This window comes from Arabidopsis lyrata, assembly GCF_000004255.2.
Source record: "Arabidopsis lyrata subsp. lyrata unplaced genomic scaffold ARALYscaffold_3, whole genome shotgun sequence".
NCBI lineage: Eukaryota > Viridiplantae > Streptophyta > Magnoliopsida > Brassicales > Brassicaceae > Arabidopsis > Arabidopsis lyrata.
The window spans coordinates 5,630,621-5,648,062 of record NW_003302553.1 but is presented as its reverse complement, the minus strand read 5'-3'; the positions used below and the strand labels follow the sequence as shown (position 1 = coordinate 5,648,062).

Sequence of the window (17,442 nt, the reverse complement as noted above, 5' to 3'; positions counted from 1 at the left end):
TTCATTAACCAAAAAAAAAAAAACTTCTCAAATTCAAATTAATCAAAATTTATGTTTCTGCTAATAATCTATGCCTATTAGACTTCGATAGAGATGAGTAAGAATTTTTTCAGTACTATAGTTTTATTATTTCGGGGATATAATTCGTTAGTAATCAGATAATCGGAAACTTTGTAGTATTTTCTCTTATCTTTTATTTTTCCTCTCAAAAAAAATTATTTGAATAATTAATTAAGGTGACCTAACCATCTGTGATATGAAAGCTATATATTAACGATGTCAATTAAGTTTCATCTATTTTTCAAAAACATGTCCTCAAGAATTTGTTAAGTTCTTAGTTTCACATTCATGCAATTTACAATATATATCTACACACCCGTGTGTCTCTTCACATATATATACATTGATGAAATGGTTAAATATCTAGTTGTTATAATATGGATTTTGGAAAGCACATGCACAGCATATAAGAGTGTGATTACCCATCACGGAAAAATCCCATCAAAATGATTAGGAGAATGAGATAATCATAGGATAAATCTTAGTGGAGCGATCTCACTACTTTTGAGGACATTTTGATTTTGTCTTTCTAAATTAAGTTCCAAGATAGAGAGTTCAAGAAGAATCACGTGTCAATCTACTAGTAGGTATAGTCCTATTCAATTTCAAATTGACTTCTCAATCTATATATTTTTCCTGTTATAGATTGAGCATTTCAATAGTGGAGAGCTATATATGGTGGGGGAGGCAAAGCATGCATTAACATCAAAAACTGTATCCAAAGCTGGAGATATAGAAGAAAATGTACATTTTCGTTGCTTTTTAACAGACCAAATCAATAGTGTTGTTTATATTACACCGCATCAATGACAATGATGAGACACTGATGACATTCATAAAGGAGTCATACTATTAGTGGAAAATATTTGCAATTATGAGACAACAAAAGGCTATGAGATTTTGAACATTCCTGACTGTGGGGAATACGTTATTATTTAGCATTGCTTATATATTTAAAATTTGTATTTTCATACATCCAATATCAACCAAAACTGGTGAAACAATCGTTGAGAAATGCAATCATCCCAACTTCATGATGCTAGTTAATTCATGAGTATCTCATATACCTTGACTAATATATATCTTTCCAGAAAATCAAAATTGGATATCAACTAACATAAAAAGGTATTTGGATCGAGATTATCAAATCTAATTTTCACAATATATGGCCGGTCCCCACCACTTCAAGCACGCACCAAGGACTCTCACTGCCTATAAATTTGACATTTTTTCCATAAGTAAAACTCAAACAAAAAAAAAAAAAAAACAAAAAAAAAAAGATTGCAATGGCTACTATAGTTTGGTGTAACATTGCCATTTTCTTGTTGGTCTTGTTCTTTCTTGCTGACAATGCTATTGTTGTTCTTGATGCCTTGCACAACGTCCCCAATAATATCAAGAACCAACCTTACCGAACCGGTTATCATTTCCAGCCTCCCAAAAATTGGATGAACGGTATTGTTATATACCGGACACATTAATTCAGTTTCACTTGGTTATCTATGTTTCATGTCTCTATATACTTTCATTACTTTGTGTACATTATCAAATCGTTTCACTTATTATTATTTTTTGCTTATGTTGGGGGTTTGTCACAATGCTACAAGATCCTAACGGTTAGTTAATATTCTCTTCCTCAATATTATTTTATAAATTAAGTATATATGCATATTGATAAATTTAATCGAATATATATGTTTTATTGTACATAAAATATACACAGGGCCTATGATATACAAAGGAATCTACCATCTATTCTACCAATGGAACCAAAACGGCGCCGTCATGGACGTAAATGAAACCGTATGGGGCCATGCAACGTCAACGGATCTAATCAACTGGATCACACTTTCTCCAGCAATCAAACCATCTCGACCGTCCGATATCAACGGATGCTGGTCAGGCTCCGTCACGATTCTCACCAATGGCAAACCCGTAATTATTTACACCGGTAACGACCGTTATAACCGTCAGGTCCAAAACCTAGCTAAACCTAAAAACCTCACCGATCCATATCTCCGTCACTGGACAAAATCGCCGGAAAATCCCCTTGTGACACCTAACGCCGCCAACCACATCAACTCCACCGCGTTTCGTGATCCAACCACCGCGTGGCTAGGCCGTGACAAGCGTTGGCGTATAACCACTGGAAGCCAAGAAGGTCGCCGTGGATTAGCGATTCTACACACGAGCCGCGATTTCGTACGATGGAAGCAATCTCCGAAGCCTCTTCATTACCACGAAGGTACCGGAATATGGGAGTGCCCTGATTTTTTCCCGGTGTCGAGAACTGATTCACGCGGCCTCGATACGTCGTCGTCTGCTGGGCCGATGATTAAACACGTGCTTAAAGTGAGCTTAACAGATACTTTTCGTGATTACTACACGATTGGTACGTACGATGAAGTGAGAGATGTCTACGTACCGGACAAGGGTTTTGTTCAGGACGAAACGGCTCCGAGATACGATTACGGCAAATTTTACGCGTCGAAGACATTTTACGACTCGGTTAATCAACGGAGGATTTTGTGGGGTTGGGTTAACGAGTCGTCGCCGGAGAAAGATAACATCAAGAAGGGTTGGGCTGGTTTGCAGGTAGTTAAACCGGTTGAGATTTTAACATTTTGCCTCATTAAAACAAATTTAGACACAATTACTTAACCGATTTTGTGGTGATTTAGGCTATTCCTAGGGAAGTATGGCTTGATAAATCAGGCAAGAGATTGGTGCAATGGCCGGTTAAGGAAATAGAGAGGTTACGTACAACGCAAGTCAAGTGGGTAAACAAAGTTTTGAAAGGAGGAGGATCGGTCATAGAGGTTCATGGAGTCACAGCTTCACAAGCAGATGTGGAGGTTTTCTTTAAAGTGAGTGGTTTAGACTTAGAGAAAGCAGATGTGATTGAACCGGGCTGGACCGATCCACAATTGATTTGCAGTGAGAAGAATGCATCGTTTGTTAATTCCGGTTTAGGTCCATTCGGTTTAATGGTTCTTGCTTCCAAGGACATGGAAGAGTATACATCGGTCAATTTCAGAATCTTTAGAGCTCGTGGGAATAATAAGGAGCACCTAGTGGTCATGTGCAGTGACCAAAGCAGATCAAGTTTAGAGAAAGGGAATGATAAAACAACATATGGTGCTTTTATGGATATCTCTCCTTATCAACCAATCTCTCTCAGGACTTTGGTGAGTTATTGCCACTTCTCATAATCACAACCTTGAACAAAAGTGAAGACTAATTTGACCTTTTTTGTTACTAATGAGTTTTTGATTCTTGTGTTTAATTTGTAGATTGATAAATCAATAGTGGAGAGCTTTGGTGGAAAAGGGAAAACATGTATTACCTCAAGAGTTTATCCAAAATTGGCAACAGGAGAAAGAACACATCTCTTTGCTTTTAACAAGGGATCTCAAAATGTTGATATCTTAAGCCTAAGTGCTTGGAGCATGAAGTCTTCTCTTTAAAATCAGTTCTTGAGATATAAGTATTGAGAGAGATTCTTGAAAGTCTTGGTCATGTATCTGTAATAAATAAATTAGAGAAAATGAAGAAGCACTCTTTCAATTTTCAAACTTTGTTGAAAAAACTTTCTCTTCTAGTTAGTCACTCTTCTCATCATTATCATCATCATCATCATCATCATCATCATCATCATAATCGTCTTCATCAACAAGAGCCTCTCCAGTAAACCATGAAACTGCATGAGGGATCAGTTTATCTCGGATTGTCACACTGTAAAACCCAAAAACCAATAGCTAAGGATTAATTTCTTGAACCTCTCGATATCAAAGTATGTGGAACTGTAAGCTTACGCAATGTCATAGTCTTGGTCCATCAGGTTTTGGAGTTCTTCCGTCTGCAATATTTTCGATATATTAAAGCGATATTATTAGCTTCTGAAGAAACCATTGGTGGTTCAGTATCAAAATCAAGAAGAGAAAAGGTAGTCTAACCATAATGGTATCAAAATCATCGTAATCGTCAACTTCATCAATCTCAGGAATCTCAGGCGGCTTGAAGAAATTGAAGAAACTCTCGCAGTTTTCGGTTTTGGTCATGGGGATGTTGTTCACCTTCTTTGGCCCTTTCTTTGCTTTCTTCTTCACAACAACCTTATGAGTCAAACATTTACCTGGACACCATTCTATGTCCGTTCTACACATCACAAATAAGAGACTGAGTTACATACAGATCAGGTAAAACTAGAACCAAGTAAAATGAGGATGACTAATTACCCAATCACTTTCTCAAGAACAGGACCATCTTCATCATTCACATGGTAAGTTTTAGACAGAACCGAGTTCTTGAAGTAAGGATTGGGGTCAAAGAGAAACTCCAGCTTGAAATTTCTTGAATTGTCTTCAACTCTGCAAGATCTGATGTCTTTTAGATACTTCAATGCTCCCTCATCTCTTTCGGTTATCTACATAAACCAAACCAGACTGTTTTTTTTTGTTTCAATCTGTTTTATGCCAAAGAACACACAACTTCCAAAAAAGCAATTGAATCATGTACCTCATTGGCGAGCATTTCGTTGGTTTTCATTGCAATCAACCAGAAATTGGGCACTCCTTCTTTCTCTTCTTCAGCTTCAACCACACCATTCACAATTTCATACCTCTGCAAGTTTTCAGTAGATCTCAGGAATCTATAATCCTAACCCCATATAACATTAAGCCAATTAATAGGAAAGATGAAATATTAAACTTGTTACCTTATCAAAAAGCGGCTTGTAGAGATTATCGTATGTTGCCTCCAATGCAGCTTTCTCCGCAAGAAACTTCTCTTCGAGTTCATCGTGTTTAACCTGAAAATTACACTACATCTACATAACCGAACATTGACGCTCTCTATTAAAGTTTTGAAAGCCCGAAAATTTGACAATACCTGAATGTCCTTGAGGAACAGAACACGTTTGGTGACTTTAGGTGAGAGTTTTTTGACATCAAATGGTCGCTTTAAGGTTAGGTTCTGTATGTTAATCAACACCCAAAAGGATCATAAAACAGAGGAAAACACAAGAAAACTACAATGTGATTTGTTATTAACGATTTGAAATTACTTGCCTTAAGCTCCGCAAGAATATCACAATCCTCTGCCCCAATATCTACAAAGCATAATGGTTAGCTAGCTTCAATTAACCCTATTCCTTGTTGATTCCAAGAGCGAAAAAGTAAAACAGGGCATTTACTTGAGGCAGAAGTAAACGAGAGAGGGTAGATTTTGGTGGGATTACCCAGATATTTAATGTTTTATCGAGGATGAGATGTAAAATTTCGTGAATTTTTTAGGAGAAAGCGAGAGTAGTTTCTGAAATTACCTAAGGCGGGAATGCTAGGGAGATCAGAGGATTCGCCGGTCTTATTATCGGCTTTGATGGATGTGTTGTTTTCTTCGTTGCTCATGTTTTTGATTCTTCGTTTTTTCGTGAGAAAATGGGAATTTTCGAGGGAGAGAAGAAAAGCCAGAAAAATGAGGACGACGGAGAAAGGAAGGAGGAGAAGACTTGGCGGCTTTTTCATTTGTAAAATTCATTCACACGTGCCAGAGGTTAACAACGTGGATCCTTAGTGGGGTACCATGAACTGCCAAATTAACAGCCAAACGAAAACGGCATCGTTTTTAGCAATCAATACGAAGCTGCAATGTTGTAGAGGATTTCACAAGTACCCATACAAATAATATATCATAAGATCAAAAATCTCAGTTCACACACACATTATACTACTATTCAACAAAAGATTGTACTTCTAAAAAACAAGAAGATTAGCTTTGCTTACATTTCAGGTTTAGTCAAGTTTTTAAGGAGATTCAGCTATTATTCCTCGTCTTCGTCTTCATCTTCTTCATCATCATCTACATCTGATTCATCCTCTTCTTCTAAATTGGCTTCTTCATCACTAACAATGAAACCACCCAATGTTTCATCATCATCATCTTCGACATCTACTCTTCCTCGTTGTTTAGTTTGAGCACCGCTACAACTACTACTTGCGTTTGTATCTTTCTTCGTCTTCTTGGATCTAGTTGAGTAAGTTGGAGTCACAACTCTTTTAGACTTCACCATTAACTCTTTATCTTCATCACTTTCCACACTCCAATCGTCATCCTCATTCCCGTTCTTCCTACCTCTCTTTTTGCCTAATCCCTTCCTCACCTTTTTATCTCCATCTTCATCATCATCGCTATTTCCATTCGTGGAATCCTCTAAAAACCATTCCCATTGCTTTATGTCACGCACCCTACTCTTTGGATACTGATCAAATTCCTTCCCAATCACAAGAAATCCAAACTCTGCAACCACACCACACAGTACACAACTACACATTGAGACTCAATTCTTACTGAAAACAAAATCCTATCAAGAGCATAATTCAAGACATTATAAAAGAAAAGCAATGCAGAACAACCAAAATGTTGTTTAATGAGAGACGCATAATCCAGAGACAAGGAGTTGAGAATATGTTCCCCAAAATTCGAACCATTCCCTTGTTAGGAGATAACACATCAAATTAGACGAATTGCAAAATGGATTACCTTTAACAGGATCAATATCCAATTCGATTTCACCAGCCAATGCTCTCTCCTCCATAACTTCATCGCGTCTCTTCAAGGTGAACCAAATTGGGAGATTACCCGATACACAAAATCGATCGCCGGCGGCGATTTCTCCCGTCTCCGATTTCCTCAAAGTTTGAATCTTTTTGCCCGTTTCACCCGGAATTACCCAGACTGGATTCCTCCCGAGAACCTCGAAGGAAACCCTGTCGGACCGTCCGGTTCCGGCGGCGGAGGGTTTGAATTCGAGTGAAACGTGGCTGCGTGACACTGTTAGGTCTTCGGTGTTGAATCCCGCTCCTCTTCCGAATACAGCCTTAACTCTGGCCTTCAGGAAGAGCTTCGTGCCGTCTTTGCCTTCGATTTCCATGCTGCTTTCTTGACTTTCACAGAGACTTTCATTTTAGCGGCATTTTCCTTTTTTTTTTCTTTTCTTTGCCGGCGGCAACAAAACGCATCGTTTCTTCGTTTTTTTTTTAGTTTTCAACATAATTTACCAAGGGCCATTTAGGTGAGTTACCATATACATAAATCAAATTAAGAATATAGCACCTTATTTGAAAAAATGAAGAGACTAACATGAAGGGCTTGGGAAATTACCATTTTAGTGTTTTTTTTTTTTCTTTTAAATTTTTGTTACCCCATCATATTTAAATTGAGCAAATATATTTTTTTTTTAAGATTCCAAATTTCAAATATATCTTAAAAAAATATACATTTTTTTCTGAATGAAACATAGTTTAAATTTTAAAAATTGGATGTAAAATTTTTATAATAGTGAATAGTGTTTGTGGTTAAATACAAGGCATACTATATAGAATCTATATTGAATAGAATGTTGTACTATACCATTTTTCACAAATATACATAAACAAATCCTTAACTTTAAATATTAAACCTAAGAACCTACACTCAAACCAAAAACATATGTATAAAAATGAGCGTTATACCCTAATAAATACAACATATAGCACACGAAATGCTGAATTAAACGCACGACGAATAAAGAACACTATACCCTAAGGGATACAACATAGAGAACCCAAATGACCAAGTTAAATGTACATCAAAGAAAAAAAGTTATACCCCTAATTAATACAACATATGAAACTCAAATTTTCGAGTCAAACTCAAATTTTTTTGAATGTATCATGATTTGAATTTTTAAAAACATGCACAAATTTATGAAAATTAGTTAAAAATAAATTATTTATGTCTAAATAGAATTACATTAAATGAAATTGTATAGACTAAAATGAAATGTAATGCATAAAATATTATTACTCATAAAAACTTATTAATTTTTCCGAAATTTGTGTTAAACAACATCGAAAAATAAACGATATACCCTAACAAATACAACATATAAAATACATAATGCTAAATTAACTGTACCATAATAACCAATGTTATATCCTAAGTGATACAACATAAAGAACCCCAAACGACCAAGTAAACCATACAACGAAGAAAAACGATATACCCTAAACAATACAACATAAAAAAAAAAAAAAACAATTTGTCGAGGTAAACACATGCCGAAGAAATTATATTATAGTTAAAAGATAACGTGATAAATAAGGAACGCTATACCCTAAGGGATACAATTTAGGGAACCCAAACATCCAAGTTAAACGCACATCAAAAGAAAAAACGTTATAACTTAAATAATACAACATAAAAAATCCAATTGGCGGAGTGGAACACAAACCATATAAGGAATATTATAGCTAAAAAATAACTGAAAATTTTCTTGCTAAACGTATATAGATATTATATCGATTTCTAAAATTTCAAATCAGATAGATACATAAAAAAAGTCTAGTTTTTTCCTTTTAAAAATTAAATTAATATTTGTTAATATAAATTTAAGGTAAAGTATATAAAAGATAAAAAGAAAACAATGAAAAAGAGTACATAGAATTTATTTTCCATTAAATTACTATACTATTTCATTTAAAACAAATCTATTGAAAATTAAGTTTCTTATTCTCGTTTTCTTCCTCTATCTATCTCTCTGCACATCATTCTCATCCAATATCTCTTTCAATCTATTGGTTGTTATGTTCTGTTCCTTTCAATCTCACCAAATTTTCATCTTTGCCTTCCAATTTTGATGAATTCTCTTCACCAAACTAAGTTTGTAACCCTAGCTTCTTAAATTATAGAAAAATTCAAATCTGAATGAAACTGGTTTTACTAGACGTGTCTGATTCGGAAATCTGAGAGAGGATATGAGCGATTCACTTAGGAGTATTAGCAGCTTGCCTGGTCCTCTTCGTTCCCATGGCAATGGCGGGTTGGCATCTGAGCAGGAACAAGATGCTCTTCTTTAGTGGCGATGTGTTTACTTCTCTCGCTGTTTGTGTTCATCTCACACCTTATTTCCCTTCCGTTTCCGACATGGTAGCCTCTGTTTCGTCTGTTGTTATCTACTATCATTGTATCTCCTGTATTAACGAAGTGGATCAGATTGTCTGGGGTGTTAAGCCGGTACCGAATCCGGAATTTGTTCATAGGAATAATGGCTCCAAGCTTAATTATTTCGAGAAGAACTGGGATTGGATGAAATAGATGAAGGTTTTGAGTTGTGAGTTTCAGAAATTGGATAAATTTGATGTTTCGGATTTGTGAATTGATCATGGGTGGTTGTTGCTGGGGAATGGGGATTCTCAGGCGAGATTCATGGCTTTGTCGTTGTTGAATCTGGTTTTGGGTTCGGATTTGAAGGCTATGGAATTGGTTAAAGGTGATATGCTAAAGAGACAATGATTTTACACCATTGTGGTTAAGGAGATTGGGATAAAACTAGATTTTGTGTGGGCTCTTTATGAGAAAGAATTAGATGATCTTGCGCATATGTTCTGGATTGGGATGCCAGTTTTGATCAACATGATGTTGAATAGTACTTGAATGCATAAAAAGAAGGAATTGTAAAAGAGATAGGGTATAGAAGAAGTAGGCAACTGTTACTCATGCAACAAGGGTAAACTTGCCAATATTATATGAAATACAAAGAATATTATAGGTTTATGGTTAGAATGGTTACTCACTTAATTTTAAAATTTTTGTTGGTTATAGCCTGCAATTCCCCATTTACGAATACATGACTTGTCAGAAAATAATGAAATTTGTTTTTCATAATTTCCTTATCATAATCATCACCTAACTTTACTTAAAAGAATGATTCGTGACAAAATCTAAAGCTTAAGCTATTTCTTGAGATTAAAGATATATATTTTACACAAACTTAGGCATCCCAACCGATCTCTCTTTGCTTAGACATGAAGCTTTGGTGGTCAAAAAAAAAAAAAAAAAAAAGACAACTTCTGATTCTTTAACCAATAAATCACATTTAATTTGAGTTTAAATGTACAAAATCTTGTCTGAAAATGGGTGGTCTGCATATAAGAGATTGCATTCTTAAATTCCCAAAATATTTTCTATATTCCTAACATAACAAATGTCATAAAAGTAATGGAACTCCTTTTACAGTGTCATATACAATTTCATGTAATGATCAGCTCCTCAGATTAGAGTGGAAACGTCCCTAGTAAAGGAACTCCTTTTAACATTGCTCTCACAACAGACTCTAATTCTAAGGATTGATGTTGCATTCTCTGAGATAAACCTGCTCATAGTCTACATGCTTTGACCAGAAGCTTCGGTATCTTGGAATCCCAATCTCTAGCCATGGTTTGAGGTTACCATTATAGTGTATCACGGCTGCCCTCTCAATATCCCTCTGGTTCACACTCGGGTTGTATCCAAGGCCTAGTATGTGCCATTTCCGGTCTAGCGGATATGTTCGTCTCCAGAATGTGATGAGACCAGGCGGTAACGTCCCTAGCTTCCACAATTCTCGGTCTCGATTCAGATCCTGCCATCGATGATAAACCTCTGTGATGTTTTGCCTCTTCCATTCATCCAGATCAAAGACATTCATACCATATGCCCAACCACAAGCTCGAGGGTCAAAGTTCTTGGAGATGAGTGGATTTGAGAAGTTCAGATAACGGTCAAAGCGATGAAAGCTTTCCCCACAAGTCTCTACAGCACCGTTGACATTACCTTTCAGATCAACTGACCAAAGACCAGAAAGGTCCTTCTGCACAACTATATCATCATCCAAGAAGAGCACTTTGCTGAGCTTCGGAAAGATCTCAGGCAAGTAAAAACGAAGATGATTAAGGATTGATAAGTATTTTGGATTCCGGAACTTCAAGTTTGTGTCTGAATTTGTATGGTGGGCCCTGAAGTAATAATCTATCATCGATCTAGAACTAAGCTGTTTGAGAACGGGACTGTAGCTTGAATTCAGCCATGTAAATTCTTCAACATTCTGAACCTGGATGGTGGCTTTGTCAGGTGGATTGTCCAGGAACCACATCCTCATTGCAGCATAATTGAGTCTGTCAGTGACGATGTGGAAGACATGCTTTGAGGGATGCTGCCAAAAAACCATTAAGACCGTAAGTTTAACAGAAAGAAACACACTTAAATGTTCAAACAAAAGAAGAAAGTAAATTCTTACCTTTGCATTGGTTATGGTAGAGTTAACAACAACTGACGTAGCCAAAACATTATCAGAGAAAAGGGCATAGTGATAGAGCTGAGTATCTTCTAGTTTCTCCTGATTTGGGAATTGTTGTTGAGATGAATTTAAAGCATAATAATCTGTAGTGAGGCGCAGAGGGAGGCAGTGAAGTCCTTTAGGAATGGTCTTAGCAGTCAATTGAGTCAAGAACATGGTTTGCTTCTTATGGACCCGTAGCTGCTCCTCAGCGGAGTGGAGCATTGCACGTAGCTTCTTGACCACAATGGAACAGTCATCTTGGATCTGCTTGCCTTTGGCCAAAGTTTGCTCCATTGCTTTAAGCTTTTCAGTAGCAGTCTTTGGCAGCTCCGAATCCTTGGAGGCATCTGCAAGTGCCCGTTGAACTTCTTTAATACGGAGTCGAAGCTCTCTCACAAAATGTGCATTGGCCTTTGCAGATGGAAGGGAAAGATAAACCTTAGCCCTAATAAGCTGATCTTTAAGGTGCCTCAGTTGAGCATCAGGCATCAACAAGTTTCCTGTATCTTTCTTAGCTCCAAAAGCATTAGGCTCTTGCTCATCAACTTTTTCAGAGGTTTGTTGGGTCAATTGAACATGCATCTTTTCCTACAAGATATATGAGATCAGTTTTTGGCACCCTAAGGATAGTGTTACATTAGCAGCAGCCAAATACCAAGCATAAAGTCAAATCTGGAGGCAATCAACTTATGGAGTAGAAAACGTACCCTATTATGAGTGACTTGTTTGATGGAAATGTCAGTATGAGAGTGAGTATCATCGTCGGTGGCGGAAAGAACTCGAGCAGACAATTGGTCTAGCCGCCGTGAATTCTTTCCTCCTCCTCCTCCTCTGAGCACAGCCGGAGATTCCTAAAGATGCATGTGAAGAAGAAAGTGAAGAAACGAGCTAAGATCTGAGAGAGGCGAATCAAGTAACTGGAAACGAAAAAGGTACCCGAGGAAGCAGATTCAAACGATTCCCATCGGAATTCAAAGTCAAGGCGGTTACGTCCTCGAGGAAATCGCGTTTAGCTACAGAATGAAACAAAGAGGATGGTGATAAGAAGCAAAATCCAAATCGGAATGTGAGAAAGAGAGAAAGAGAGAACTGACAAAAGGGGGTCTTGAAGGAAGCGGCGGGATCGGTGTAGAGAAGGATAGGAGCTGCGACGGTGAGGAGCATCAAGAAAAGAACAAGATTCCGAAGCTTCACCATCATCGTCGTCGTCATCAGATCAAGAGAGAGACGGAGCCATCAATCGTACTGTATCCAGACCAGATAGATCTATTGAGTGAGAGAAAGGTAGTTTCTTTTTCTTGCTTTTTTTTTTTTTTTAATTTTATTTTATTTGTAAGCAATCCCTTAAAACGACATCGTATTTGTTAACACCTTTCGTCATCTTTGTTAAATAAATAAATAAATAAATAAAACACGCATCCTTTTGCTAATTGCTCCGGCAAACTTTCATCTGAAGAAGAAAGAACCTCTGACGAGATTAGACAAAGAAACCAAAGATGAAGAAGACGAAAGGAAGTAGCTTTCGATTCTACGCCACTCTCTTACTCTCTTTTCTCTCTTTCTCCTTATCTCGCGCCTTTTATCTACCAGGAGTCGCTCCTCGTGATTTCCAGAAGGTAACTCTTTTCGTTTTTTTTTTCCCGATCTCTCGTTCTCGATGTGAAGATCGATCTAGGGTTTATGGGTCTGAGTGATATTCTAGTTTGGCATGTGATTTCATTCACATCTGATTGAAATTTTGTGTCTTTTTTTGTTTTTTGTCACCATTTGTGTTGGTCCTGAGCTAGTATTATTGAGTTGGTTGATGAAAATGGGTATAATTAGCAAATCGACGATTTCATTTCGAAGTTCACTCATATATGAATCAATAGATCTGCACTTGAAATTCGTGTGTTTAACATCTTCCTTTGGCTATGTAGCTCTTGATTTTGTTATTTTGTCTTGTTTGGAACAGGGTGATCCTCTTTATGTTAAAGTGAACAAATTGTCGTCCACAAAGACTCAACTTCCTTATGACTACTACTACCTCAATTACTGTAAGCCTCCTAAGATCTTGAACAATGCTGAAAATTTAGGGGAGGTTCTCAGAGGAGACCGCATTGAGAATTCCGTTTATACGGTAAGCAATACCCCAATTCTTCTACTTACCTTGACATCATCACCATGAGATGTTGACTTTTCTGAAACAAAATATTTCAGTTTCAAATGCTTGAAGATCAGCCCTGCAAAGTAGGTTGCCGTGTTAAACTTGATGCTGACTCCACCAAAAATTTCAAGGAAAAGATTGATGATGAATACCGGGCTAATATGTAAGTATTAAATATAGCATGCTTGTTCTTTGTATTTGTGTTCTTTGTATCTTAACGCGAATTGCTGTATAGGATTCTTGATAATCTTCCAGTAGCTGTTCTTAGACAAAGGAGAGATGGAAGTCAATCAACGACTTATGAACACGGTTTTCGTGTTGGCTTTAAAGGGAGTTATGAAGGGGTATGTCTCTAAAATCTAGTGCTTTAGTCTTGCATTCTTTTTACCTTTTATCACACCAACCAATAGTTGGTTGGCTTTCGTAGAGCAAAGAGGAGAAATACTTTATACATAATCACTTGAGCTTCCGAGTCATGTACCACAGAGACCAAGAGTCTGATTCTGCTCGAATTGTTGGATTTGAGGTTACGCCTAACAGGTAGTTTACTTACTGGAATTTTTAGGAATACTTGTCGATTAGTATAAAGCTAACAGGTCTTTATCTTTTGGATAGTATCTTGCATGAATACAAGGAGTGGGATGAAAAAAATCCTCAGTTAACAACATGTAATAAGGACACAAAAAATCTAATCCAAGGCAACACTGTCCCTCAAGAAGTTGAGCAAGGAAAAGAAATAGTGTTTACATATGATGTCTCGTTTAAGGTACATGATTTACACTTGGCCTTCTTTTGCTTTACTTTTTGGCTTGCTAAACATTTTCCGGACTGTGAATATCCAGGAAAGTGAAATCAAATGGGCTTCTCGGTGGGACACGTACCTTTCTCATGAACGATGATCAAATCCACTGGTTTTCCATCATAAATTCACTTATGATTGTCCTTTTCCTGTCTGGAATGGTAGCCATGATCATGATGAGAACTCTATACAAGGATATCTCAAACTACAATCAGCTCGAGACCCAAGATGAGGCCCAGGAAGAGACTGGATGGAAGCTTGTACACGGAGATGTCTTCAGGCCACCGGTGAACTCTGGATTATTGTGTGTTTATGTTGGTACAGGTGTCCAGATCTTCGGGATGTCACTGGTTACAATGATGTTTGCGTTGCTTGGCTTCTTATCTCCATCCAACAGAGGAGGGCTTATGACTGCCATGGTTCTCTTGTGGGTTTTCATGGGAATATTCGCTGGTTACTCCTCGTCTCGCCTTCACAAAATGTTCAAAGGAAACAAGTGGAAGAGAATGACCTTGAAGACTGCATTCATGTTTCCGGGTATCCTTTTCGCTATCTTCTTTGTTCTGAATGCGCTCATTTGGGGAGAGCAGTCATCTGGAGCCATACCATTTGGTACAATGTTTGCTCTCTTCTGCCTCTGGTTTGGCATCTCAGTCCCACTAGTCTTCGTTGGTAGCTATCTGGGTTACAAGAAGCCAGCAATTGAAGATCCAGTCAAAACAAACAAGATCCCGAGACAAGTACCAGAGCAGGCGTGGTACATGAAACCAGTTTTCTCCATACTAATTGGAGGCATCCTCCCGTTTGGAGCAGTCTTCATCGAACTCTTCTTCATCCTGACATCAATATGGCTGAACCAGTTCTACTACATCTTCGGGTTCCTCTTTATAGTGTTCTTGATCTTGATTGTCACCTGTGCAGAGATTACAGTGGTGCTCTGTTATTTCCAGCTTTGTAGCGAAGACTACAACTGGTGGTGGAGAGCTTACTTAACTGCGGGCTCATCCGCTTTCTACCTCTTCCTCTACTCAATCTTCTACTTCTTCACAAAGCTGGAGATCACAAAGCTAGTATCGGGAATGCTCTACTTCGGGTACATGATCATCATCTCTTACGCGTTCTTCGTCCTAACTGGCACTATTGGTTTCTATGCTTGCTTCTGGTTCGTGAGAAAGATCTACTCCTCGGTGAAGATTGACTAGAACCCAAGTGATAGAAGATGCCAACTTTTGAGTCTTTGAGGTTTTGTATGTTTGGGTAATTGTATGGTACGTAGCTGTAACAAAGTAAAAGAATCAAATCAACCTTAATTTGTACCGTTTCTCTTCAACACATGCATTTCCACAGATATTGGCTGAATCAATATTACATGCCTTTTTGCTATGTTCACCAGTAATCTCCGCACGAACATATTCCTTTGACAATTTGATGGAACCTGTTTTTATCCCTTAATGACACTTCCCTTTCAAAAACCTTTGAGAAGATCTTGGCAAAGTTATGACAATCAACACATATACGTAGATTCTTGAAAACTCTAATTGGAATCCCTTCACCAGTAGTAATCAACCCAAAAGTCAAGGCTAGTTTCTCACTGTGGCCAAGTAGCATCTTCTCCTTCTGCTCTTCATCCACATCATATAGCACACAGCTAATATCAGGAACATAACCAGCTTGCTTCATTTTTATCGATATTTCTTTCATTTTAGCTAACACTTCTTCCCTTCTTGGATGGGTACGATCATTGGCGTGGAAGTAATGCAAGGTTTGCTCGTGTTGAATCCAGCTTCTTCCTGGTTCTTTTGTAACAGCTTTCTGCATCATCATAGCTCTTACATTGTTTACATCTTCCCATCTTCCTGCAGAAGCATACAAATTAGAGAGAATGACGTAGTTCCCTGCATTCTCTGGTTCAATCTCAATGAGTCTATGCCCTACATATTCGCCAATATCTACAGATAAGTGAACCCTACAAGCTCCTAAAAGGGAACCCAAGACACCAGCAGTTGGTTTAGATGGCATTCTTTTGATGAATTCAAATGCCTCATCAATCCTACCCGCACGGCCAAGCATATCAACGATGCAACCATAATGCTCAGTGTCAGGCTTTATCCCGTATTCTCCCGCTACCATGCCATCATATATACTTAGCCCTGTGTCTTCCATCTTTCCATGGCTGCAACCAGACAAGACAGCCAAAAGGGTTACTGCATCAGGCTTTACTCTCTTCTCATCTCTCATCAATCTGAACAGCTCAAGAACTTCTCTTCCTAAACCATGTTTACTATATCCCACAAGCATCGCGTTCCATGAAATCGCTGTCCTTTCAGGCATGTTATCAAAAAGCCTTTGAGCGTAAGAGAGATTCCCACATTTTGAGTACATATCAATAAGAGAATTCTGAAGGACCGCATAGAACGGAAGTTCACGTCTCAAGACATGGCAATGAGCTTGCTTGCCATGATCTAACAAAGCAAGTCCAGATAATGCTGTTAAAAGACTAGCGTAGGTAACATAATTGGGACGCATTCCTTCACTCTGCAGTCTCTGAAACATCTCTAATGCTTCTTCATCAAGACCTAACTGGGCATATCCAGCAATAATAGCAGTACATGAAACAACATCTCTCTCAGGCAAGCACTCGAAAATCTCGCGAGCTTCTTCAATTTGACCAGCTTTGGCATACATGTCAAGAAGAGAGCTCCCAACAAAAATGTGAGAATCGTAATTCCACTTAACTATGAGTCCATGGATTTGTTTACCAAGAGCTAATCCAGAAGCACGTATACAAGAAGTAAGAACAGTAGCGAAAGTGAACTCATTTGGTTTCCCATCTGATCTCATCATCTCTGCAAAAACAGAGAGAGCCTCAGAAGAATGCCCAGTTTGAGAATAACGCGAGATCATAGCAGTCCAGGAAACGACATTCTTCTCAGGCATTTCGTCGAGCACTTTCCGTGCATCCTCCAAACAATCACATTTACCATAGAAGATAAGCAGACGAGTTCGAAGATAAGTAGCTGGAAGATAACGGGTTTTGATCATGTGGGCATGAACTCTCTGACCTTCTCTAAGAGCCCTTTTGTCTAAACACGCATTCAACAAAGCATCGTAACAATGGAACCCAATCTCCGGACCTAACATCACCATCTCTAGTAAAGCTTCTTGAAGACGACCGTTGGAACATAGTTGAGAGATTGGACGGAAGGTTTGAAGAACAGAGTTAGGAGACGACGAGAAGGATCGATGAATTAGTCTCATCAAGTTAAACATTTGACGAACTAGGTTTTGGTTGCATTAGTG

At 37.9% G+C, this 17,442-nt stretch overlaps 6 protein-coding genes and 1 pseudogene across 6 annotated transcripts; 3 read left to right on the top strand and 4 right to left on the bottom strand.

The window, feature by feature from the left end:
• Positions 1-445: 445 nt before the first annotated feature.
• LOC9318913 (beta-fructofuranosidase, insoluble isoenzyme CWINV5) lies at positions 446-3,629 on the top strand. Its single transcript, XM_021033266.1, has 5 exons — positions 446-1,515; positions 1,668-1,676; positions 1,784-2,655; positions 2,742-3,248; positions 3,354-3,629. Exons 1-5 carry the CDS (start codon positions 1,347-1,349, stop codon positions 3,525-3,527), a joined length of 1,731 nt encoding a protein of 576 aa, XP_020888925.1. The 5' UTR covers positions 446-1,346; the 3' UTR covers positions 3,528-3,629.
• On the bottom strand, positions 3,411-5,648 carry LOC9318912 (nucleosome assembly protein 1;4). Its single transcript, XM_021033267.1, has 9 exons — positions 5,384-5,648; positions 5,130-5,170; positions 4,951-5,034; positions 4,778-4,870; positions 4,579-4,683; positions 4,299-4,486; positions 4,017-4,218; positions 3,876-3,919; positions 3,411-3,795 (listed from the first exon to the last, which is right to left on the bottom strand). Exons 1-9 carry the CDS (start codon positions 5,583-5,585, stop codon positions 3,663-3,665), a joined length of 1,092 nt encoding a protein of 363 aa, XP_020888926.1. The 5' UTR covers positions 5,586-5,648; the 3' UTR covers positions 3,411-3,662.
• A 71-nt stretch (positions 5,649-5,719) lies between these two features.
• LOC9321054 (mitotic apparatus protein p62) lies at positions 5,720-7,118 on the bottom strand. The gene is made up of 2 exons (XM_002882799.2): positions 6,601-7,118; positions 5,720-6,357 (listed from the first exon to the last, which is right to left on the bottom strand). The coding sequence occupies exons 1-2, from the start codon at positions 6,989-6,991 to the stop codon at positions 5,882-5,884; spliced, it is 867 nt and encodes a 288-aa protein (XP_002882845.1). The 5' UTR covers positions 6,992-7,118; the 3' UTR covers positions 5,720-5,881.
• Positions 7,119-8,524: 1,406 nt separating this feature from the next.
• LOC110229866 lies at positions 8,525-9,714 on the top strand (annotated as a pseudogene).
• Positions 9,715-10,023: 309 nt separating this feature from the next.
• LOC9321053 (probable galacturonosyltransferase 4) lies at positions 10,024-12,499 on the bottom strand. Its single transcript, XM_021031731.1, has 5 exons — positions 12,292-12,499; positions 12,134-12,210; positions 11,905-12,048; positions 11,156-11,785; positions 10,024-11,071 (listed from the first exon to the last, which is right to left on the bottom strand). Exons 1-5 carry the CDS (start codon positions 12,407-12,409, stop codon positions 10,220-10,222), a joined length of 1,821 nt encoding a protein of 606 aa, XP_020887390.1. The 5' UTR covers positions 12,410-12,499; the 3' UTR covers positions 10,024-10,219.
• Positions 12,500-12,614: 115 nt separating this feature from the next.
• Positions 12,615-15,525, top strand: LOC9318910 (transmembrane 9 superfamily member 7). The gene is given in 8 exon segments (XM_021031730.1): positions 12,615-12,813; positions 13,152-13,316; positions 13,397-13,506; positions 13,579-13,687; positions 13,771-13,883; positions 13,959-14,109; positions 14,186-14,227; positions 14,229-15,525. Coding segments are annotated over 8 exon segments (1,926 nt in total). The 5' UTR covers positions 12,615-12,693; the 3' UTR covers positions 15,345-15,525.
• Positions 15,430-17,434, bottom strand: LOC9318909 (putative pentatricopeptide repeat-containing protein At3g13770, mitochondrial). Its single transcript, XM_002882797.2, has one exon. The coding sequence runs from the start codon at positions 17,410-17,412 to the stop codon at positions 15,529-15,531; it is 1,884 nt and encodes a 627-aa protein (XP_002882843.1). The 5' UTR covers positions 17,413-17,434; the 3' UTR covers positions 15,430-15,528.
• Between the last annotated feature and the right edge of the window lie 8 nt (positions 17,435-17,442).

Excerpts from the sequence above, each read along its gene's own strand:
- LOC9321054 (XM_002882799.2), bottom strand. The coding sequence starts at position 6,991 with ATGGAAATCGAAGGCAAAGACGGCACGAAGCTCTTCCTGAAGGCCAGA. Across the intron at positions 6,358-6,600 it reads GGATATTGATCCTGTTAAAG|AGTTTGGATTTCTTGTGATT; the intron begins GTAATCCATTTT and ends GTGTGGTTGCAG.
- LOC9318913 (XM_021033266.1), top strand. The coding sequence starts at position 1,347 with ATGGCTACTATAGTTTGGTGTAACATTGCCATTTTCTTGTTGGTCTTG. Across the intron at positions 2,656-2,741 it reads AGGGTTGGGCTGGTTTGCAG|GCTATTCCTAGGGAAGTATG; the intron begins GTAGTTAAACCG and ends GTGGTGATTTAG. Across the intron at positions 3,249-3,353 it reads CAATCTCTCTCAGGACTTTG|ATTGATAAATCAATAGTGGA; the intron begins GTGAGTTATTGC and ends TTTAATTTGTAG.
- LOC9318912 (XM_021033267.1), bottom strand. The coding sequence starts at position 5,585 with ATGAAAAAGCCGCCAAGTCTTCTCCTCCTTCCTTTCTCCGTCGTCCTC. Across the intron at positions 4,219-4,298 it reads GTTCTTGAGAAAGTGATTGG|AACGGACATAGAATGGTGTC; the intron begins GTAATTAGTCAT and ends TGTGATGTGTAG. Across the intron at positions 3,796-3,875 it reads GACCAAGACTATGACATTGC|TGTGACAATCCGAGATAAAC; the intron begins GTAAGCTTACAG and ends TGGGTTTTACAG.
- LOC9318909 (XM_002882797.2), bottom strand. The coding sequence starts at position 17,412 with ATGTTTAACTTGATGAGACTAATTCATCGATCCTTCTCGTCGTCTCCT.
- LOC9321053 (XM_021031731.1), bottom strand. The coding sequence starts at position 12,409 with ATGACGACGACGATGATGGTGAAGCTTCGGAATCTTGTTCTTTTCTTG. Across the intron at positions 11,786-11,904 it reads AACAAGTCACTCATAATAGG|GAAAAGATGCATGTTCAATT; the intron begins GTACGTTTTCTA and ends TATATCTTGTAG. Across the intron at positions 11,072-11,155 it reads CTACCATAACCAATGCAAAG|CATCCCTCAAAGCATGTCTT; the intron begins GTAAGAATTTAC and ends GTTTTTTGGCAG.